Source organism: Panicum virgatum, chromosome 1N (genome assembly GCF_016808335.1).
Source record: "Panicum virgatum strain AP13 chromosome 1N, P.virgatum_v5, whole genome shotgun sequence".
NCBI classification, from domain to species: Eukaryota; Viridiplantae; Streptophyta; class Magnoliopsida; order Poales; family Poaceae; genus Panicum; species Panicum virgatum.
The window spans coordinates 7,694,876-7,719,905 of NC_053145.1; the positions used below are offsets into that span (position 1 = coordinate 7,694,876).

Below are 25,030 nucleotides of genomic sequence, written 5' to 3' on the forward strand. Positions count from 1 at the left end.
TTCATCAATTTGCGGGATGGCATTACATCTCGCATAAGTACTGTAAACGAACAAATTTAAGGGATCAAGCATCAAATTTGCATCGAACGTCAATGCGTTAAGTCTGATATACAAGACCATTTTAGAGCTGCACAATGTGAAAAGAAGTTCAAACAATTGGAACTTAGTTACATAACACAGCGAAGCACGAGTTGTGCAGTACTACTACAGATTGGCACAGCTGTCATACAAACCTAGTTAAAAGAAAATAAGTTACTCCGGCAATAGTTGTATTTGTACATACAAAACAAGGTAGGTTGCCTGCCTACACTAGTACACTGCTCATGCGACCAATTGCTAGGTCAGTCCTGATTTCTAAATAGGCGCCGGCGCTTGGAGGTTTGGTTCTCCTCGGGTGTTTCCTCGACCTGTTCTTGCAAGACCAAGCCTCGGTTCCGCGTGAGTTTTCTGATTGGCGTTCTTTGCGCACGTGCCTCCAGATTTGGCTGATCATTATCTTCTGTGCAGGAAGCATTCTGGGAAGTCCTGTGTGGCAATAGCTCTTCCCCCTCGGCAACAACTTCTTTCATAAGCTGTAAATGGATGAAAGCGAAGAGGTAACTTTAGATTACTTGGAGTTAATATATACAAATAGGACTGCACTCACCATTTCAACACCATTAATGCCTATGGATTCTGACGGTGTACCCAGACCGGGGTACCCACTCCTACTGTGTCAAGGCTGATACACGCGTAGTTATCCGTAACTATGCCCTAAGGGCCTGAGCAGCCGGACCCAGCGGTCCGACTCCGTCTCACCGGGCCAACGGCCTCGGACCTACTCCACCACGTAGGGACAGGTCCGATGACGCCATGTGTCCCAGAGATGGAAATGCTCAGGGTCTTCTGCCGTGGATTCGGACCCCCACAGTCGGGTCCGGGACCTCCACGTGCCTATTCCGGACCCCCCGAGCCCTCGGCTCAGCACTCCGCTCGGGAGGGGTCCGGAGCCGCCACGTGTGACGCAGACGCAGGCACGGGCGCAAGCCTTCCGCTGGAAGCTCCCTCACCCACCCGCATTAAGTGCGAGTGGTTGAGACATGCTCTGCTGCCGCTGGGCACGAGGCAGCTTTTGTTAGTCCGCACTATGGATCGCCAGTTACCGAGGCGGCTCGTCTGTTACCGAGGCATGCAGCAATGTCTCAGCGCCGCGCGCGTGGCCGACGAGTCATGATGACCAGCTACTAACTGGAGCAACAGTGCACGCTGCTACAGCAGACTGAGTCAGTAGTTCGGCGCTTCATCATGACCTCGACGCGCGGCTCCAGAGGCTAGACTCTACTCCGACAGGACAGCTCAAGACCACGCCTGGTCAGAAGATTCGTACGTTGTAAGATAATATATCGCCGGGTCCACCTATCGGGGCCCCGCTCAATATACTCGCTCCCCTTGAACATATAAAAGGGGAGCGCACACGTTAGATAGACAGACTCTCACAAGCGGAAGCCAAGCCAGGCAAAGCGAAGGGCAGACACAACACAAGCTCGGATTCACTCCGAACAATCCCGTTCTCAACCTCTTGAGAACACAAGCAATACAACACACAGTGGATGTAGGGTATTACGCTCCGGCGGCCCAAACCACTCTAAATCCCTATGTGCTTCCGTGTTCTTACGCCTCTAGATCGAGCATTCATTGACTGCCCTCAAGCACATCCTACACTTAGGATTAGGCGGGTGCAATCCGCCACCCGACTGTGGTTTTCCACGCCACGACAGATTCTATTCATTTTTAATTCATCCAACTTCGCTTGCAAAGGCAGCATACTTATACAGACAACATACGACAAACTAAACAAATAAATGTAATGTTTTCCTAATACTCAGAAGGGAGAGTGGTTTAATTTGTTAAGCTAATCCTTCAATTGAATTTCTAACAACTATCTTCCCCAGACTAACTCCATGTATTATGTTGGACAATGCATTTTTAGGTAAAATATATATAGGTTTTCCAATAAACAAAAATCTAATGATGGGAAACTACATACCTTCCAATCTTTGAAATCAAACCTTAAAACAAAATGTCTGTAGGAGACTTCTCCTGAGGCTATGGCACTAGCAGCAGGTGCATTTCTTGGGCCTATTTGAGGCCAATAATAATATGTTAGAAACCATCTGCAGTAGAATATCCAAAATATAACATAAGCACAAAAAGAACTGTGACAAACTACTTACGTACTATATGATGCCCATTATCATCTATATTTATTTCCACCCTACCATCTTTCACTAGGAAAGACAGTGCAAATATATTTTCAACTGTTTGGGCAAATGGAAGCCTGTTCAAAACAAGGTTTTCCAGCCTTGCACTCTTCTTCCGCCTCAAGATATCAAATATAACTAACACATTCTTGTCAGTGTCTGTCTTTACTTCCTCTGAAGAATCAGCAAGCTGCATATTGTAAAACATCATATGGTTGGAAGTTAGCTGTGAAACAGTGAGCAAGTCAAGTGACTATATAGATGGCAACATATTTAAAGAGAAGAATAGAAGTTTATTTGGCATTTGAGAAATTCAAATGTGTACAAAGGAAAACTGAGAGAATATGAATGGTTGTAGGAGACTTCTCCAGAGGAAAACTGAGAAAATCATACAACATTATTTAAAATATGTAATGAACTAATAATTAAACAGCCGAAAACCCATCACACGCTACAATGCACTGAAATAAAAGACAAAAGAAAGGGCCTGAAGGGAACCATGATTTCTGCTTGGTGAATGCATGATTTACATCATGGAAAGCATGGGTCTACCTCTTCAGGACAAGTATTTTCTGTTGGCCGTGCAGTCCGTTTTCTACTACCAGCCACAACCTTTCGCTGTTTTACTTCTGTATTCATGGGTCCAAGCCTGAAAATATCAAGAGCATGCACATATTAAGTCATCTGACTAGCAGAGGTGAGGGGGACGAATGAGATGTTGAGAACTTAGAAAAAGAGAGGACTTTACATGGTAGAGCATCCAGGCACAGGCCTAAAGGCATGTGAAACAGAAAGCCCAAGATCAACCCAGCGCAACAAGGCAGCCTCATCCTCAGAGTTTCCTCGCTGCCCAAATTTCTTCAGTAGAGCTGTTATGAAATCAGAAGGGGTGATACCTTCACTTGACTGGGACCTCACCGAAGTTACCAAAGTGCTCGCAATGTCAAGCAGAGCTTCTGCATCAGCTATTTGCTCCCTAGGTCTCTGCACTGCAGTGTGGAAGGACACTCACTTTGAGTTTCAATATAGATTAATTTTGTATGCCAACCACAAAGCAAAGAAAATACAGCATTCCCTCTCACAATAAATAACCAAGTTGGCATACACCTGTTGAACTCTAATACACCACATGGCAAGCAAATGAAACACCCAACTTTGCCACAAAATGCAATGATACAGAAATAAACCAAAGTGTGAAGTAAGCAAATGTGTCAACATGTACCAATTAGCATGGATTGAAAAATGAAAACTAACGGAAACTCCATAGTCCCTATAATATGCAAATGTGAATCCATGCTACATGTATTTCAGAAATTTATATATTCAACTATTGACAGCACAGCATTAAGATAAGTTGCTGTCAAAATATACAAAAGCCCAGGCTACACACCTAAGAGAGGAATCGGAGTCTATAAAAAAATTCTATGGATTTTAGTAAAAAGTTCACTGCTATTATTACATCCTAATGTTCACTTCAGAATTTGCAACAGAAATGTCAACAAGTAGATTGAAATACAAATTGGAATAATAAGGGACCTTTATAAAGATAACAACGTGACAGCTGAGTTCAGAATCTCCAAATGTTCAAATTTAGTGTGAATGTCAAAAGCAATTCATGATCGGGGAACAGGCCTTTTGAAACTCTAGAGTGAAACTATATGCAAGCTGACTAGAACGTGGTCCCAAACTTCCAGATTGAGTGGAATTTGTTGGACAAGGACTGCAAGCACACAACTTGCGAGTTAGCTGTAACTGAATCTATTCTCAATTGACAATTTGAGTTCAAATAACGTAGATCCTTTCAACTGGAGCCATTTAATACCTCACTTGTGTTCAACCAGATGGCATTGTTCCTAAACCTGCTTCAAGCAATCCAGCAAGGCAGAGGCAAACCATTCAATGATAAAACACATTCCTCATCAACCCCCCCCCCCTCCCCTCCCCTCCCCCAACACACACAAAAAAAAAAGGTTGGATGCAGCAATTGTGCAGGGCAAACCGTCTAGCGTCTCACCTCTGCAATGTTGAAACAAGAAAATGTACCAATTGAAATGTGTTTTCTGGAACCTAAAAAAAAGCACTGTTCGTTCGGAAGCAACAGGGAGACGATCCTTACCGAGCTCGTGCAGGCACTCCACCTGCGAGATGATGGCCGTGAACTTGTCCGAATCCTCCCTGGCCATCTCATCCCGCTCATCTGCGCGCACTCAAGAGTCAACATCACACCTCGACCCAGCCCAGCAAAACCCCGAAATGGAACCAAACCCGCGCGAGCCGGGGCACACAAGAGAGACAGAGGCCGCCCACCGCTGATGAGGTTCTTCATGGCGAGGTACCGCGACCACAGCATCCGCCGCTCCGCCAGCCCCTGCTGCTCGCCGCTGCTCTCCCCCTGCGCCCCCGCCATCGGGCCCCCAACCAACCTCTCCAAACCCTAGGCCCCGAGTCCCAGCTCCAACCGCTGGCGGCTACGAGCGATCGGATGGGGGAAGGGAAGGAGAAGAGGGGCGCGAATCGGAGCGCGGGCCGGCGGGATGCGCGAATTTTTCCGGGAGGCGGACGAGCAGATGGGGGGAAGTGGAGGGGCGGCGGGGATTTGAAATCTTCCGGAGGAAAACCCTCAGGAAGGAAAGGAGCACCAGCGCGCGGGTGAGTCTATTTATCGCGCGCGCGAGTGGGATCCAGCGCGTCGCACAAGGTCCTGTTCATCTTCTTCCTCAAGCTGTGTCGGCCGGACTTCGAGGAACGGGGTTTGCCGGGGGCGGTTGTGGCCACCGGCGACCTGAGAAGGTGGGGGGGGGGGGCAGGGTTGCGAGGGCGGCGCGGTGAGGCGACGGTGGGGGTGGGTTGCGAGGGCGGCGCAGCAAGGCGGCAGTGGAGGCGGGTTGCCAAGGCAGCGGCGGGGACGCCGCCGGCCGGCGGTGGATCTAGGGTTGGGGGTGATTAGCGACAGCAGTGGTGGAGGGCGGCGCGGAGGTGCCGGAGGGACGCCGGAGCCGGAGGACGCTGTGGATGGCGGGGGAGCAGCAGCGGGGCAGCCTTGTGCGACAGTATCGCGGCCAGGCGCGCGCGCTAGAAATAGACTTCCCCCCAGCGTGCCCCGCTCACGCGAGCTGCAACCCATTTTCCCCTGCTCGGATATTTTTTCAATTTTGTGGGGACGGGGTGGGGCCCGTTTGGCAGAGACGGGCGCTGGAGCGGTGGATGCGGGTGGGGCCCGTTTGGCAGAGACGGGCGCTGGGGCGGTGGATGCGGGTGGGGCTCCCGTGTCCTCGCTTTGGGCTAGGACGTCAGTGAGTGGGGCGAAGCCGTGAGCGCGCGGGGCTGAACGGCTGGTGGCGTCAGCGTGCTCTCCGGGTGGGACCGGGCCGTCAGTGGGGCTGAGTTTGTGACCGTTTGTGTTTTGGGTTGGAGCGTCTGGGGCACATGGTTTTCCCGCTTGCGCGGTTAAAAGTTTCGGGTTTGGATCTGGGGGGCCTTCGGGGTTTCGCCCGCAAAAAATCAACGGAAATTTGGGCGCGGCGCGCCCTTGCTCAAGCGCATTGGCATCTCATGCAAGCTCGTGATGCTGGACCATGGCACATTGGCATCTCTGCGCTGGAAGCCTGGAACGATTGCAACTCCAGACATGGTTTCTTTTGCTTTTCTTTATCAGAAACAGATCAGTTTTCGCGGACCAAGGTGTCTCCGGAGCTTAGAAGCTCGGACCCTATAACAGCGATTTAATTCTAATTTGGAAAGAAAAGATGGAACCCAGCCAATCAAGAACTGAACGGCGATGCTGTTTATACTGAAAAAAGAGCAAAAAAAAAAAAAACGGTTACTGAAACATGCCTAACATACTAGATGATTCAAGCCCGAAAAAACATTTACTGAAATATGCCTAACATACTAGACAGCGATACAATTTTTCTGAACAACACGGTCAGGATCTATTTGTCAAACATAACTTGTCAGTCATACTTCAAGTTAATCATGTCAATGTACTGAAATTGCCTTGGGCTGGATAACACCTCTGAAAAAGTTGCGCCACTGTACTGCAATTGCCTTTCCCGAGCTTTTATTTCAAGATTTGAGTTCCAAGCGTATACAAGACACAGCGTTCTTCAGTTTCCTAACTATTCGTAGATGCACATAGACCATTTTTCAGAACAAGAAACGACAGTTACGGGTGGCCATGTTAAACAGACATTTCTCAAACCAGGATCATGATGCATTCAGCAAAAGAACCAGATTAGCTATCACGAACTACTTCGAATGACCAGTAGTTTCTTGAGTCATGTTCAGAAAATTCACCCCTTGTTTAGTTCCTTTAAAAATTCCAAAACTTTACAAGATTCCACATCACATCGAATCTTTAAACACATGCATGAAGTATTAAATATAGCTAAACAAAATAATTAATTACATAATTTGTCTATAATTTGCGAGACGAATCTTTTGAGCCTAGTTAACCCATGACAGGACAATAATTATCAAATACAATCGAAAGTGCTACAGTACTTTACAACTTCACTTTTACACATCTAAACAAGGGCTCAATAAGCAAAACACCAAATGACTGAAACCAGTAGTTCCCCACTGAAACTTCCTCAATCGAAAACAGAGAGCTATAAATAGAAAGCATCAGCTCCACAAGGGACGGGTGGGGCCCGTTTGGCAGAGACGGGCGCTGGGGCGGTGGATGCGGGTGGGGCTCTCGTGTCCTCGCTTTGGGCCAGGACGTCAGTGAGTGGGGCGTCGGGCGAAGGCGTGGAGCCCGTGAGCGCGCGGGGCTGGACGGCCGGTGCCTGGTGGCGTCAGCGTGCTCTCCGCGTGGGACCGGGTCGTCAGTGGGGCTAGGTTTTTGACCGTTTGTGTTTTGGGTTGGAGTGTTTTTTTTAAGAAAGGGATCGGTTTTCATTAAGATATAACCCCTTTTACAACCAAGATCTCAACATAAAGTAAAATTACATTGAAGTACACCACTAGGTCTCTACCCTTCGTCTTCCTTGCAACTGGCGCCTTCCACTGCTTCGGGAAACTCCATCGCCATGGAACAACACCAGATCCAAACTCGATTCTCACCAACAGAAGACTCCACGGATGTAGAGGCCGCATAAAAGGCGTTGTATGCTCAACCATTTTAGGGAGTAAGAGGCGCTGAAAGCACATCGACCATATCTTCTGAAGGTTGAACCACCCGTACCATCCGACGCCGCCGTTAGCCATCACCAACGGCAGCCGGAAAAGGAAATCTGCCGCCGCTAGTGATAGCACTAACTACCGGAAAGACGATCCCATCAAAGAGGAAAACAGATCCAATCCCTCCTCGAAGAGGAGAGGACTCACGACTAGGAAGGAGACCTTCCCCTTGTGCTTCAGCTTGACAGGTAGGCGAAGGGTGGGGGGCAGACCAGATCTGGGTGGGCAAATCGGCCCAAATCTGGACGAGGGCGATGGGAGGGGCGGTGCGGCGGCGGAGCTGAAACTTGAGGGGGAGAGGCCGACCTTCAACGACAACGACGGAGAGGACACACACAGGACGAAGATGGACAGAACCGCCATCCGACGGAGAACCATCGGCCGCCGATTCTTGAATGACGCCATGACACTAACCTACTTTATTGGAACAAGGAAAGGAGACTCAACTAGCTACTCACGGGGTGGCTCCCCTTCGCTCGCCGACCGCCGGCAAGTCGCCGGAGGTGGGAGGAAGGGAGCCAAAGAGGCGCGGCGACGGCGGCAGACTAGGATTTCTGTGTTGCGCGGTTAAAAGTTTCAAGTTTGGGTCTGGGGGCCCTTTGGGGTTTCGCCGGCAAAATTCAACGGAAATTTGGGCGCGCCGCGCCCTTGCTCAAGCGCAACGGTTAAGCGTTTTCGCTTTGGCCCTATGCTCCAGAGGTCAGATAAGATGGCAACATGAATTCATAATCCTGTCCTAAAAAAAAAGAATTCATAATCCGCAGATGCAAACACGGGAAGTGATGAAAATCTCATTTACTGCGATTTTTAAGCGCGCATTGCTTACTGAAAGATAGCAAAAAGAAAAAAAAAATGTAAGAACAGTTTGGTTGCCTCGACAGGCTAAGGCAGCCGCAACATGATGGCACTACAATGAAGATTTGAGGTTCAAGCAAAGCTTTTAATCCCGACGACAAATTGCTGTTCATTGTAAAAAGGGAAAAATGGTCAAACGCAGGACCAGGAGTACAACAGCATACAAATGACAAATTGGCAAGGCTAGTGGACCAATTTAGCCATAAGTTTTATTCTAGTTGGTGCCTTCTTCTTTCCTAGGAGCTCAACGCCTGAGGCGGGATGAATTGTGGCGAGCTCAATTCTAGACCTTGGGTTGAACTGAGAGGTTCAAAGAGTATAGGCCTGCTTCTGGACAGCTTACCTAACAGCTTACGTCCCACATACACCACCAGAAGAATGACAATCACAATGGTAGCACAAATGGTCACTGCTCTTAGAATCACGTGAGGTGGATGACCCTTCTTATGCTCCATACTATCAGGAGCACAGATGCCAGGAGCACTACAATCTGATAAGCTATGCATCCCAATTCGATTACCAGAGAAGTTGGCAAATGTGATACCAAATATGTTGCAGACACCACAAGGGCTGGAACCACTGAAATCATTCTTTGAGAGATCAAGATAGTTCAGATAACTGAGATCGGATAGTGCAGATGGCAAGCTTCCAGAGAGGCTATTGTTGTGTATATCAAGAGTAGACAATTGTCTGAAATTTGAGATAGACCCATCTAGGCTCCCTGATAAATGGTTACTGCTTGCATTGAAGAAGACCAGTGAGCACAAGGATTCTTCATACCCAGGACAAGATAATGGGATTTCACCAGAGAGGTTGTTGTCACTGACATCCAAATGGTTCAGGCTCTTGCTGCATAGTAAAGATGGGGGTAGACTAGCCATAAATGCATTACTGGACAGGTTTAGAACTGCAATGTTGGGAAGTATGCGGCCTATCTCAGCAGGAATAATGCCATTTAGATGGTTATTAGACAGAAAAAGGCCTTGCAAGGTGAGCAATGGCGCAGACCAAGGAAACATAGGTCCATCTAATGCATTCAAAGAGACATCGATAATTCTAATATTCTTCAGCTCACCAAGCTCTGCAGGAACAGATCCATTCAGCAAGTTACCTTGCAGGTGTAGCTCCTCCAGAATAACACAATTCTTGATTGCTGGTGGGATTACGACCACTCAACCAGTTATATGAGAGATCAAGCCGTGATGTTGAACATACTCTGAGTCAGGATGAGTTGGGTTCGTGAATCCCCCACATACCTCAGCAGGAATAGAACCAGAGAGCTGGTTGTGAGACAAAACCAAGACAGTGAGCGAAGTCAACTGCGATATGGATCTCGGGATTGGTCTGGTCAGATTATTAGAGCTCAGGTTTAGCATGACTAGGTTTCTGCAGTTGAAGAGCTCTTGCGGGATGCTCCCAGATAGTCTATTCCCATCAAGAGATATTTCTGTCAAATTCTCTAGTGCACCGACTGCCTGTGGGATAGGTCCTTCCAAGAAGTTACTGCCCATTTTCAACATCTGCACGCTGTGGAGTTTACCAATGCTGTCAGGGATATGGCCAGTAAGCATATTATTGTTGAGGTTCATTTCCAAAATGGTTGATGACTCAAACAACTTGCCAGGCAACACTCCTGTAAATCTGTTGTAAGACAACTCCAATATTGTGAGCGGTAGCTCGGCCAGATATTCGGGTATCCCACCATTGAAATTATTACCTTGCAAATCTAGATGAACCAGGTTCTTGCATCCCTCGAATGCCTCCTCGATACTCCCCGTGAGATAGTTACAATGCAAGTCAAGTGACCGCAGCAACTTGGCTTCACATATGGTGGGATGTATAGAACCATTGAACTTGTTGTTTGCCAGGTTTACAGAAACAACATTTCCCCATTTTTTAATCCAATCACCAATAGTACCAGACAGTTTGTTATCTTCTGCTTCAAAATGGGCAATAAATTCTAAGCCTGCAAGCTCTTCAGGAATACAGCCAGTAAAGCCATTAAACGACATACGTAGAAGAGTAAGTTTCTTGCAGTTACCAAGTTCTTTGGGTATGCTCCCTATGAGCTTTGCATTCCTTGCAATCAGGACGGTTAGATTCCCCATATCACCAACAGACGCTGGGAGTTCCGAATTGAAGTGATTGCCTGATATATCAAGTTCCATTAAGCTTCTAAGGCTACCAATTGACCAAGGGATCGTGCCTGATAAATTGCATTCACACAGAGAGAGTTTCTTTAGGTGCTTCATGTTACCAATCTCTTTTGGAATCCCTCCAGTGAAATTGTTGAACCCCAAAGATAAATACTCAAGCATTTTCAGATGAGTGATCTCATTAGGTATTGGCCCCACCAAACTATTTGAAGAGAAATCAAGTGTCTGCATGTTCTGCAAAGCATTTATTCCAGGAAATATTGATCCAGTGAGCTTATTCTTGCTTGCATCAAGGTGGAAGAGCCGAGTCAGGTTGCTAAAAGATTCTGGTATCGATCCATTGAATCTGTTCTGGTGAAAGCCCAGGACCTCTAGGTTCTTCAGACTGCCCAGCTCCAGAGGAAGTTCTCCAGAGATGTTGTTATTGGATATCAATAACTTAGTGAGGTTCTGAAGATGAGCAATGGCAGGGCTCAATTGTCCAGACAATCTGTTTCTGTCTATCACTATTTCCTTCAGCATCTTCAATCCATATAATGAGAAAGGCATGGGCCCAGTAAGCTCATTATTGCTCAGGTCCAGGTACTGGAGATTCTGCAAATCTCCCAAGGCTTCTGGAATCATACCAGATAAATCACACCTACTTAGGTTGAGGCGACCAAGTGACCGGAATGCCGTGATGCATAACGGAAAAGGGACACGGAGTGGTACAGATGGAAGTTCTATGGCCACAACAGTATCTCGTCCTTCACAAGTTATACCCATCCAGTTGCATGGATGAGTTTCTGAATTAAACCAGTCCTGAAGGAAGCCTTTTGATTCAGCGACAGTGTGCCTCAGAGCATATAGATTGTTTATATAAAATTCAGCGAAAGTAGAAGTAGCAATGAAGCAGAAAAATAGGATCAATAAGCTGATTCCATCCTGCAATAATCAGACCCAAATTCTGAAAATTCTCAGGAAAGGAAAAGTTAAAATAAGAGTTATAAATGTCCAGGTAGCAGAGTTCTAAACATTACCAACACCTTCAACCAACGAAAAGAGACTACCTTGCACATTTAACATTTATAACTTACATGTAAAATGCTAAAAGAAGAAATTAAAAACAGAGACTACCTTGCACATAATCAGTCAAAACAGGTTGTAAATTGTTGGCGCTACTTATATTTTAGTCTTTTCTTTTTACCAAATGAAAAAAGTTCCTATTATAAGTGCTTCAACTAGTGGATCTCTATTTGACAATGCCTCATGGGTCATGGCTCATGCTTATGCAGGGCTTATATAATTGAGTTTCGAAGAAAGGACATGCTAAAGTGCTAAACTGCAGGTAGACAACCAGACGTCTACTGCGTTGTAATATTACAGAACTAGCCCATTCTACTTCCTGCAGAGAAAACTCTGCTTGACCAATGACCAACAGTAAAATTGGTCATTTAAACTAGCAATGCGATCGACTTGGCCCAACGCCCCAGCACTGGCACGGACTCGCCCGTGACTTCGAATCGACGGAGCAGGCAAAAGCCCGCTCATCCGCTCCACCCCCAATTTCACCTCAACGCCACCCAAACGACCGATGGCGGCGAGGAGGCGGCGATGCGGCGACACGAGCGGTCGCCGAGTGCACAGAATATAACGTGGATTGCACAGAGCAAGGCAGCTATTGCGGTCGCCGCCGGCGGACGGAGCGACGCGACGTCGACTAGGGTTCCATGGCCGCATGGCTTACTGGGCGCGAGGTTGGGTTTGGCCGTTGGCCTACGGGTACGGGGTGATTTCGGGCCGGGTCTACGAGAGGAACGGCCTTGATTTCATCTAGGTTGGCACGGATGGCTCGAATGAGAAGATGAAGATAAGGGATTGAGATCCGCTGCAGTTGGGGTGGCTGACTTTGAGCCACTGCATGTGAGGCCCACTAACGCTGGGGCCTGCTGGCAGTGACCCAATGTCAGCAGCCCCAACGTCAGCTGATCCGGTTCCAAGATCAAGTGGGGTTGCAAAGACTGACGTGGCCCTTATTTGAAATGTTGACGTGGCTTTTATTTTTGCAGTACGTTTGAACGACACTGATAATAGCAATGAACGTACCATATAAAAACAACGAAGTGCACGATGTAAAATTATTGATGAAAAAACATTATTGATGAAAAATAGAAATAAAAATTGAACAACACCAAAGGAGCGATGAGTAATTATTGAACAACGAAAGATGGGATCTTAAACACAGTACCTTTTGAGCCATGATTATGTGCCCCTATGCGTAATGGTCTGCTTTGGCGATCCGAACCTCAGTAGTGTGTCGCTCTAATAGTGAAAAACAAAGATACAAAGAGAGAGTAAGAATCTAAAAGTGTTTGCACTACGAGAAAGGTACGGTAATCAAAACTCCACAACTCTATCGCCATGAGAGGTCATGCATAAGCATGATCAGAATATATATAATTTGCTCCAACATAAATCTATACTATAATAAATATTATAAAGGATGAAAGAATTGCAAGCTTTTCTCACCAAAATTAGACCCACCTTACTCCTCACATAGGCCCCACTTGCCAGCGCGAGAGGTTTGACAGGAGATATGGAGACCCATGGTTTTGACGTTTCTAAAATGTTTCTGCCAAAATGATAATACTTTTTACATAGAGCATTTTTGTTTACCCACCTTTATACCCACTTATTACTTTTCTTGTGTAACCTTAGCATGCATATTATTTTTTTCTAAAATTTCTCTATTTACTTTCCTTATTCACTTAGAATTGGTTAATTACTTTCCTTGTCTAACCTTAGCTTGCATATTATTTTTTACTAAAATTTCTCTATTTACTTTCCTTATTCACTTAGAATTGATTAATTACTTTTCTTGTGTAACCTTAGCATGTATATTATTTTTTCCTAAAATTTCTCTATTTACTTTTCTTATTCACTTAGAATTGATTAATTACTTTCCTTGCGTAACCTTAGCATCCATATTACTTTCCTTGCATATCAATGCCCAATGCCTACACATCGATGAGAAGTCGAGCACATCTAGCACATCAATATGACCGATGATGCTGCTGTTTGGATCCACAGGTAAGTCGCACCATTGGACAGTGGGGCTTGTAGTCGACTTAGAAGAAGACATGGTGAGTCGAAAAAGCTAATGACTTTTGTCGTGGTGCTGCAAACCACAGCCGGGTGGCGGAAGGCACCCGCCCTAGCCCAGAGGGTGTATACTCAGGGGGTAGCTAGTCTTAGATCGGTCTCACTCAAGAACACGAGGAACACAGCAGGATTTAGAGTGGTTCGGGCCGCCGGAGCGTAATACCCTACGTCCACTGTGTGTTGTATTGCCTTCCCACGAGAGTGAGAAGGTTGCGAGAGCTTGAGTCAGTCTGGATTGTCCTGTGCATAGCGAGCGCCTCCCTTTTATATCTCAAGGGGGCGCGTACACAGCCGTTGGATCCCCGACAGGTGGGTCCGACGATGCAGTATAAAATAACGTACTGTTCATACATTATGGCGTCGCAGGCAAAGGAGATCTCTCTCTTGGATTCTCTTGCCTGCTCCCGGAGCCCTTCGTCTATCATGTCCTGGCGTTGTCTTGTCAGGTCGGGCCTGTCGTAGCTAGTGGCATCGCCCGCCACGTTGCTTAACCGGGCGGTGTAGCTTGCGGCGTAGGCGGCATGATGGAAAAGCGTCGTGCTGTCGTATCCATTTAATGCTGCAAGCGGGCTCTGCGCGGTTGCGGCACAGGCGGCTCCACTGTGCTCCTTGGTAATACGCGGTGCTCAGCGAGGCCTGACAAGGCTGTCTTGCGTACCGCGGCGGCAGAGCACGCCTTGTCCACCACATTAAATGCGGCAGGTGGGCGAGTCTTCCTGCGGAAGACTCGCGCACGATCCCGCGTCTTCGGGACACGTGGCGGCTCCGGACCCCTACACGGTGAGGGGAGTCCGGACGGGCGCAGGAGGTCCCGGACCCCTCTGGGGGTCCGAGGCCTCGGCGGTCAGCTCGGAGTTTCTCTTCCTTAGAGACACGTGGCGTCACCGGACCCATCCTCAGGCGGGGAACGGTCTGGGGCCGTTGGCCTGGTGAGGGAAAAGCCTGGCCTGTGGGGCCTGGCTACTCCGTCTTTCCCGCGCAGCTACGGATAACTACGCGGGTCCTGCCTTGCTGCAGTAAGAGTGGGTATCCCTGTTACAGGGTACCGACAACTTTCTTTCCTATACACATGACTTTACATAGTAGGGATGTAATCATATGATGCTTTCCTATAGAAGAAGATCATATAAATCACTCTATATCAAATCAAATTATGTAGCTTTCCATTAAAAATTTTTACATTATGGATACTATTATAGATGAAAATCAATCGTGTATTCTTTTATCAAAGAAAATAAATATTGTATGATTATATATATGGTATGGATGTGAAATAAAAAAATACATGTCTCGTGGGACAAACTATCAGCCTTGCCTTCTGTTGCACCTAAATCTAATTTGTTCATAAATTGCTACTCCTATTATTTGGAAATTAGTATCAGTCAATCAATCAATCAATCAATCAGTCAGTCAGCCTCCAAGCCTCCACCGCCGCAACCTCCACCCCCCCTCGCCCGCCGCCGTGCGGCTCGCGCCTCCCACTCCTGCTCCTGTCCCCATCCCCCGCCACTCCCCTACCCCTTCCTTCCCATTCTTTCCGCATCTCACAGGTGCACGGGGGAAGGTGACGGGAGCCGTCCTCGGGGTCCTCCTCGCCGTCTCCAAAGTAGACGCCCGTCGCGTCGCGCCGCGCAACACCTCATGCTTCACGTCCTCAAACACGCGGAGGGTCCCCGCTCTGGGAAAGAGCGCCGCGGCCTCCCTGCGGCCGTGGGAGGCACGCGTGGCGTGAAGGCCGATGGCGGTGGTGCCGGCGCAAGCGCCGCAGCTATTCCAGAGCTCATCGCCAGAGTCGTGGCCGTCATGGAGGTGGCAAGGGTAGCCGCCCTAGGCCGGCTGTTGGGCTGCGGCGGCGCGACGCCGTCTCCACTGACGCCACCGTAGAAGCAGCATCAAAACCACGACTTGGAGTCCAGACTCGGCGACGGCGAGAGCAGCGGGACCAGCACGCTGGCCCACAAATCCAAGGTTTTCATTGAATTTTTTCTTCTTTAACTGATTTGTTTTAATTATTGTTCTGATTTGATTTCTTGTTCTTTCTTTTGTTGTCCGTAGTTTGTTCTGGTGACACGCCAGGGTTTATCCAATAGGAACGTATCTGGTGAAAACCACAGCTTCGTGAAAACTCATGCAAACCACGACAAAAAGGTCGTCTAAATTCACCAAAAAATCACACATTTAGATGATATGATGATACACAATGCTGTAAAATATGTTGCCTAAACTCGACTTCGTTTGTGAGATATAAAAATAACAAATTTCAAGCCAAAAAGCTGTCCAGATGATTTGTTAAAAATTTGTTATTTTTATATCTCACAAACGAAGTCGAATTTGGGCATGATATTTTACAAGGTTGTGTATCATCATATCATCTACATGGGTTTTTTTGGTAAATTTAGACGAATTTTTTGTCGTGGTTTGCACGGGTTTTCATGAAAATTGTGGTTTTCACTAGATACGTTGCCTTATCCAATTGCATAATCCATCGAGGATAGTGAACGCAGCTAGTGGCAACGCTCGATTTCGATCTAAGTTTGTCGGCTCCCAATCTTTTCTCCATTTGATCCATCGCTCGATTTGGGTTTTTATAAATATAAAATTTTTGTTAGGGTTTAATTTTTTAAATCACGTTTCTGTGGTACATGTATCTCCACTAGTAAATAAAAAAATATGTTCTGCACGAAATGAAGATGGAACTAGGATTTTCCAGAGAAAAAATTGAAACATATAAGTACATATCGCAACACAAAAAAAGGGCATCGCCAACTTCTTGCAATTGTAAACTCTAACGAGGAAGAGAACATCGTGACTTGTCTATAGTAGCTAACATCTAAAAATCCAAGTTCGATTAACCTTTGATATATACAAAGATCATGGTCACACCATATTCAATCTTGATTCCATCTGATCCCAGGTTCCCTTGGATCGCTCATCGTTACCTGGTACCTAGCTATACACTACACGTCTATACAACTGGAGGAGCCTCCACGATGGACTACACACAAGCGAACAAGCTGCACATATCAAGCAAACAACACATGCAGAACCACTACACTACTGAAAAAAAAAGACTATAGGCACCGGTTAGTATGGGCCTTAAGTACCGGTTTACCGGTTTTTGAACCGGTATCCGGTAACCGAGACTAATAGTCGCGATCATCAACACCGGGTAAAAGAACCGGTGCCTAAGGCTATATTTTTTGGCAAAAATGGTTGGCTGGGATTCGAACTCAAGATCTCTTGACTCATGTGTGCCTTTCTTACCATCTCGCCTACACATCACATCTGATGGGAAGATATATATTTTTCTTTTGAAGTAATCTATGGACGAGCCTAAGGTACCTAAGGCTCTTAAGGCACCGTTTTGTAGCACCAACCGGTACCTAAGGCTCATCCATATGCACCGGTTGGTGGTACCACCCGGTACTAATGTAAAAATCACCACCCGGTACCTATGGAGAGCCTTAGACTCATCCATAGGTTTCATCCACCCTAAAAGTACCGGTATGAAGATGAACCGGTATATATGCTAGTATAGGTACCGGTTCATCTTTATACTGGCACTTTTGGGGTGGATCTTTGGCGTGTTTTCTAGTAGTGCTGAAAATGGACTACCCACAAGAAGTGAACAAACTACACATATCAAGCAAACAACACTAGTAACGCGATTTCGCAAAAAAAAAAAACACTAGTAACGAGATATGAAAGGTAATTAAAGCTCCGCAATGCCATTATCTCAAAATAAGCAAGAGGCGGGGCGGGCGGCGGGGATGCCACCCGCTGGGGCGGCCGAACAGGGACGGTGACCGGGGGAGCTCGGGCCGGTGGTGAAATCGCGACGAGATTAATGGTTGCGGTGGTGGAGAGCGGGGGAGGATAGGACCAGATGACGGCAAGTCCTTCTGCGATAGCAGAGCTGCTGCTCACGTGGGCTAAGAATAGACGCCCGCATGGTCGCTGCCTCGTTGGATCCATTCTATCATATTTCCAACCTTCCGTCGATTGATCATCCCAACCTGGCAACCTGGCATCCATACAATACCCATATACACGGGTCGTTCCTTGTCTACACGAACCAGATCTACACTAAAGTACTAAACGTAAAGTGACTGAACTACGCACAGCAAGTGAACAGAATGTGCACAATAAGCGAGCGGACTACGCACAATAAGCGAGCGGATTACGCACAACAAGTGAAGACACATGCACCGCAAGTACCAAGAAGAGCAGCTCGTAGCAATACCAAGAAATGGAGTGAGCAGCTAGACGTCGACAATCTTGTTGGCTTCCACAGCCAACAAGTCCTCCAGCCTCGGAGGTGCTGCAGCGGGCGAAAGCACGAGATCGCAAGACGAGAGCGTGCAGGAATGTAGAAGTGAGTGCCTTGGCGTCCTGGCCCGGTGGGGGTATTTATCGGTAGCTCCCCTGCTGCTGGCTCTCGTGTTGTCATGCTGTTCACCTGCTCGCCGCGCGGTAATTTCCGTATGTTGTTGCTAGAATAAACCCTCTAATTTTTGGCAGGATATTTATTTCATTTTGACTTATTATAGCAGTAACAGATTATACTCCATAGAATTTGGTGATTTTGCTTATTTTAAAAGAAACCGAAGAAAAAACATATGCGAAAATCCGGAATCCTGCCAAATTAAAGGGACCGCATTCATTATATGCCATGCCTTTGTTCTTCCTCGCCACCACATTCAAACTCACCGAATTTGTTTACTTTTTCATATGAATCGATATGGTATTTTTAGGAATAACCTAAGAAATTAAGAGAGTAAATAATTAAGTACTATGCTATCATCTTTGAAAAGGAGAAATGTATTTTTGTTCTTCAAAAGAAAGCATACGTTCTTCTTCCGAATAGCGAAACGGTTACATAAAAAATCGAAAGCATTAAAGTTACCATTTAAAATAATAAGTTCGAAGCGGCGCCACAGTTGAAAGCCAGTGGTGGAGGGTGAGAGAGCAACACGACCGGGTGGCGGTGCGTCCTTCTGCATCAACAGAGCTGCTTGAAAGCATCTAGGTCCCTAGTAAATTTTGGAGTATTAATTGACAACATGATTAACAGACTAACTTGTTTGCATGAGATTATGAGCAGGAATTTAATTGTGAAATTGGTATTAAATGAGATGGCTCATGTGTTGCAAGCAAGTGTGATTATCCCATTGGCATAATATATATGTGACAAGCAAAACAAGAAAAGAAAGAATAGAGCAAAGTATTCATGGTTGATATAAAGGCTCTAATATTTGCGAAGACTTGTTCGATTTATAATGTGATTCAAATGACAAGTAAAGATTTTGTGAATGAGATGTGATATGCTTATGCATAGTTTCAAATATGGAAGAACTTGTCACTTGTGATAAATGGTTGCTAACAAAAGAAGCAAGCAAGACAAAAGAGAATGAGACATGAGTTTATGCAAAGATAACATCTCAAAATGGAAAGCTTGCATATGTGATTGAGTTGAGAATTCGAATTGATAAAGAAGATTTCATGCATGACACAAATCAACATGAGTTCAAGATGGACGGCTAGGATAAAGGTAGAGGACAGAGAGCCGTGTTTCAAGAGGCTACGCAAGCGACGGCTTGGGGGGAGCAAAGAAACCGATACGGGTCAAAGGCCGGAGATCCTAGAGTCATGGAGAACTCTATGTTGAAGAGTGTCATTATTCAAGTAAAGGAAGTGACTTGTTAATCAAGATGGATTTCATTCCTATACAAATTGAAGATTCAAAATCACTAGCTCAAAGCGGGCATGCTCAAAGAATGAAGATGTTGATTCCCTCACGGATTGATCGAAGAAAGGTCGGCATGATCATAATGCGAAGCTCAAGTGAGAATTGTGATAATTGTATATTTCATTTATGCACTTGAGTATAGGTATGCCGTACTATCAAGAGAGATGCAACATCAGTGGGTTTAGACAACACCAAAAGTGCTCATAGTAGTCCCTAGAGAGTTTAGCCTAAGAAGTGAGAGCTAACTGCAGAAATCAGAGAGTGACCGGTCTGACCGGTCTGAGAAGGCAGAGCATCCAACGACTAGTTTTCAAATCCGACCGGTCTGACCGGTCTAGGGGACCTTCCTGACTGGTCTAACACTGACAGGGGCAACGGCTAGTTTTTGAGAGAGGGGTATTTATATCCCATGACTTCACCCATTCGTGGGTGCTGATGCCATTCCATTCAGAACATATTTGAGAGGCTTGTGAGCACTTGGAGAGTCCTCCCCAACATCTCTTTGTGAGAGTTGCTTGATTCAAGTTGAATCCTTGAGTTGGGTTGAGTGAATCCATTCCTAGAGAGTCATTTGAGCAAGAGAGATTGAGCCCTAACTTTTGAGAACTTGAGGTTGCGTCGGCCAACTCGATTGAAGCATTTGTTACTTTTGGAGTATCAGCTCCTAGACGGCTAGGCGTCGCCGGCTAGCTCCCAAGGTTGTGGTGAGCAGCGGCAAGTTTGTTGCAGCGGCGATCGTGTGCCACGAGGGCACATGGTCATATAGTGAAGAGAGGAGATAGCTTGACCTTGGGGTCACCATAAACTTCCTTAACGGAGAGTAGGATTCACACGTGGGTGCATGGGTTGAATCCGAACTTCGGTAAAACAAATCACCGTGTCTCATTTGCATCATCTTCATTTCGGTTTGTTTTACTTACTTTGCATTTATAGTCTTGAGTTTGAATTGTCCTTCCGCTCGATCTACTTGGCTGTGTTCTACTTGTGTGTAGGAAACTAATTATATTGATAGAAATACTCTACAAAAACTACACTCCAAGTTTCATATAGGCTCAAGCACGAGAGGGGACTTTTCCTGCTGCTGGCCTGTCTGCCTGTTCAAACCGGTCTGGTGGACCGGTCTGACCGGTGCAGGCAGCTGACAGTAGGGTTAAGCGCTGAATCTTGAAGAAACGTCTATTCACCCCCTCCAGTCTACGACATCGTGTGATCAAAATCCTTTCACTGCTGCTCACGCGGGCTATGAATAGATGCCCTCACGGTCGTTGCGTTTGATCCATTCTATTAGATCCCCAACCTTCCGGTGATTGGTCATCCCAACCCGACGCCCATACCATGGGTGTGTTTGGCTATTGGGCGAGGCCTAGCCTTGCTAGGAATTTAAGTCTGGGCAGTCCAAACCTGTGTATTGCAATGCAATCAGGTCATATTTGGTTGTTTGGTTGGTCTAAATGTGGCTACTCTAACGAAATAGGCTCTACCTGTCTACACAGGTTGTTCCTCGTCTACACGACTACACTGCAAATACCAAATCTAAAAAAAGAGCTACACGCAAAGCGAGTGGACTACACACAACAAGTGAGGAACGCACAACAAACAAGCGGACTACGCACAACAAGCGAACGGACTACACACAAGTGAAAAACACATACACTGCAAGTGCCCAAAGAAGAGCAGCTCGTAGCAATACCAACAAATGGAGTGAGCAACTGGACATCGACAATCTTGTTCGCTTCCTCAGTCAAGAATTATTAGATGGTGAAATGAATGTAGAAGTGAGTGCTTGGCGGAACATTCATTTCACTTTGCCTTATTATAGTAGTAAACAGTTCATACTTCATAGAGAATTCGATGATTTTGTTTAGTTTTGAAAGAAACCAAAGAAAAGAATGTATCCGAAAATCTGGAACCCTGCCAAATTAAAGGGACCATATTCATTATATGCCATGGCTTCAGTTCTTCCTCATCGCCCCATTGGAAATCACCGAATTTGTTCTCCAACCTGCCTAGTCTAACATTGTGTTTGGTTCTCCAACCTGCATCGTGTGCGCTTACTTTTTTGTGCAAGGAGGTGTGCACACAGGCGGTGGTGATGGACTGATGCTTACTTGAGCTGGGATCTACGTGGAAGAGAGAGAAAAGAAGAGAGAGAAGGAGACTGGCGTCTCAATAGGCACCCGCTCATGCTAGCTGGGATGTGTTATGCCTTTTTTTATTGGCCGAGTTTGTTGCGACATCATTAAGTACCAATGGGGTCCACACCCTCGAGCGCGGGGACGCGTGCGCTTGCAGCCGGTAGTCGGCGAAATTATAAGACCTGCTCTAAAGGTACAACCCAGGCAACCAAACATGTATTTGTTAGTTTTAGAAAATCATGCTAGCAGTTAGCCAGGCAACCAAATACGCAATACCCGTCTACAATGGGCAGTTCCTCGTCTACATGGACCAGATCTACAAAAAAGGACCACACGCAAAGTGAGCGGACTGCACACAACTAGCGAACGGAGTATGCACAACAAGCAAGCGGACTACACACACAAGCGAACGGAGTACACACAACAAGCGAACGGACTAACCACAATAAGTGAAGAACACATGCACAAGTACCCAAGAAGAGAGCAGCTTGTAGCAATACCAAGAAATGGAGTGAGTAGCTGGACTAAGTCGTCAATCTTATTCGCATCCTCAGCCAACAAGTCTTTCCCCAGCCGCACCCATGATGCAGCGGGCGAAAGCAAGAATGCGAGAGGAGATCTAGCAGGAATGTAGAATCGAGTGGCTTGGCATCCTAGCCCGGTGGGGGTATTTATCGTCAGGCTCCCTGCTGCGGGCTCTCATGGTGTTACGCTGTTTACCTACTTGCTACTCGGTATTTTCTCAGGCTCCCTGCTGCGGGCTTTCATGGTGTTACGCTGTTTACCTACTTGCTACTCGGTATTTTCTCTATATTCTAGGATAAACCATCTAACTTTTGTCAGGACATTTATTTCACTTGCCTTATTATAGCAACAAACAGCTCATGCTCCATAGAATTTGATAATTTCATTTGTCTTTTAAATAAACACTAGTGGAGTTGTACGTGCCACGGACATGTATTTAAAGTTAAATTATTTAAAAATTATTGGATTGCATCGAACTACTACTAAAAAAATTCTCATTTATCGTATGATGTAATAATCAACTATATTTGTATTTGCTATCTAAAAGTCTAAAAAGAATGCAATATTTACTATCTATATAAGACTAACCCTTGATTAAATATGGAAGCATATTGTATTCACGTGGATGTTTATTGAATAAGTTAGTCAACAAATTGGTGAAGGAATACCTAGCCTGGTTTGTTACCAATTGGAGTTTAAATGAGTTTATTTGGAGCCAATTAGATCCAAGCAATATTTAATTCCATAGATGCAAGGGAAGGAAAGGTATAAAAAATTTAATTCCATCAACACAGAGGATGGAAATGAACCAAATAGAGAGGAATCGCGGAGATTGAAGGTTGCTGGTTTGAAAAAATCAGACACTGATCTACTCCCTTCGCAGGCTGACTTGTCCTAATCCTTTTTTGTGTGCCCCAATTAGCACTCGTACAACCAGGGGTATCAATATTAGCACATCAGCCGCATCATTTTCTGTAGAGGCAAAAAAGGAGGATCTAAATTGATGAGTAAAATAACTAAATGAATATTTGTAAAAAATGTTGTGTATATACCCAGCAATTCCGATCTTGGATAGGTGACTAATGCTGACCACCAGGATAACGGACGCTGGTGCCAATGTCTACGTGATGTGCGATATTACAAAAGGCATATAGAACGAGGGAACACCGGTGGCGGCGACCAAGGAAACGCAGATGATGGGGGACGCCAATGACAAGATGTGATTTCAACACTATGATAAACAACACCTCCTTCCTAACTAACATAATAAAACTTCTATCACAACAAACATTGCAACATGGGCAGGAGGCAGACCTTGATGTTGGATGCGACTTCCTATTGCTTTTGTGGCATTAGATGCTTGCCGCAGCTTTAGTCCACCTTCCGATCAGCAGAGAGGTCCTATCTTGGAAGAAGAAATCAGATGGTAGCAGCTTCTTGGCGCGACGGTAGCAACAATGGGTGAGTGATTAATACTAGTGATGTATGGCTTTATAGATGCAACGATTGGAAGGCAAGGAGATATTATGCTTTTGGAAAGATTTCTTGGGCAACCAGGGCACTTCCAATTAACCCCTTGATTGATTGGTACGATATCTTGATTATTTAGTAGGGAAAGAATTTATACTTAATTTTTGCCCCTCCATTTATACTACTCTATTTTTTATTTGTGCATAAGGAAACAAACATGTGGGGGATCAATGTTCTCCCATAATTGCACACATCTTTTATTTCCTTCCATAAATAATGAGGTCAGTTATTATCCTTCCAAAATAAACTACGCGAATTATGGGCAAATAATGACCACGCTGCGTGAATCACGGAGCGCGAGATGGAAAGGATGAAGGAAAAAAGGAAAGTGAATGTGGGTACACGCGGGTGGGTAGAGGAGGCCATGGTGACAAAATAAAATTCGCTTTGGGCATTATCATTTTCCTTCCATCAATTTTTTTCGATCCAGCAAGGGGCTGTCAACCAACTAACCTTACATGTGGGCCTTCAAGAGGTGTTTTGTGAGGGTATGGGTAGGTTAATCTTGGTGACAGTTTTATTCAATTGTTTCAACTTTTGTAGTATAGAGAAGGAAAAACACATCTGAAAATCCGGAACCTGCCAAATTAAAGGGACCACATTCATTATATGCCATGGCTTCAGTTCTTCCTCATCGCCCCACACATTCATTATATGCCATGGCTTCAGTTCTTCCTCATCGCCCCACTGAAAATCACCCAATTTGTTTATTTTTTTCATATGAATCGATATGGTAATTTTAGGAATAACCCAAGAAATGAAGAAAGTAAATAATTAAGTACTATGCTATGGCTGCCGGACCCCGAATTTCTATTCACTACGCGTGATTCTATCACAGAGGGATGGAGGATAAGGGGTAGGGCGGAGGCGCAACCTTTGGGAGGGAAAGGGGTGGAGCGACTGCCGGCGAAGGGTGGAAGGTGGGGGGAGTGGCCGCTGGCGAGGTCGTCGGCCACCATGGTGATGGTCGAGGTGGCAGAGGATAGAGTACCATGTTTCTAGGGTTCTAATGACCACCGGCCTTAGAGGAGGAGGTCGGCAATCTGATGGTGGTGGCAGTTCGGTCGACAGCGGAGGCGAGGCCGGCACGGGAGCGCCATCAGATGGATGGGGCCCGATGGGTCCAGAAATCTGGTGGGCGGTGTTGACGCCTTTTGGGGTCAACACACGAACACACTCACTCGTGCAGCGGGAGGAGGAGCTCGCTGCAGCACCTCTTGCGTAGACCTATTAGATCGATTATAGGAAGCGGTTAGACAGGTTTCACCGGACAGACCGGCGAAGGACCAACGAACGCTTGGCCGGGAAGGATCTCGTCGGGGCAAGCGCACGTAAGTTTGTTATAGGATTGTCAGGCCACCTAGAACACCCTCAATCAATGTACAGACAAACTAGGAACAACAAGTAAGAGATTGAAAAAGCTAGGGCAAAAGATAAAATGATAAAATATTATGTATTTGATAGATTGGATCTCTTCAATCGGTCGTGACCCTTTATATTTATAGGATGAGGAGG

The 25,030-nt window shown here is 46.0% G+C and overlaps 2 protein-coding genes across 2 annotated transcripts; both read right to left on the reverse strand.

Annotated features, from left to right (window-relative positions):
* Positions 1–76: 76 nt before the first annotated feature.
* LOC120654959 (non-structural maintenance of chromosomes element 4 homolog A-like) lies at positions 77–4,881 on the reverse strand. Its single transcript, XM_039932646.1, has 7 exons — positions 4,548–4,881; positions 4,357–4,437; positions 2,989–3,229; positions 2,793–2,889; positions 2,214–2,430; positions 2,027–2,118; positions 77–572 (listed from the first exon to the last, which is right to left on the reverse strand). Exons 1-7 carry the CDS (start codon positions 4,645–4,647, stop codon positions 342–344), a joined length of 1,059 nt encoding a protein of 352 aa, XP_039788580.1. The 5' UTR covers positions 4,648–4,881; the 3' UTR covers positions 77–341.
* Positions 4,882–8,343: 3,462 nt separating this feature from the next.
* On the reverse strand, positions 8,344–11,365 carry LOC120653250 (leucine-rich repeat receptor protein kinase MSP1-like; the record flags this gene model as incomplete). Its single annotated transcript, XM_039931028.1, has 1 exon — positions 8,344–11,365. A coding segment is annotated over one exon (1,914 nt), but the record flags the coding sequence as incomplete, so codon positions are not given.
* Between the last annotated feature and the right edge of the window lie 13,665 nt (positions 11,366–25,030).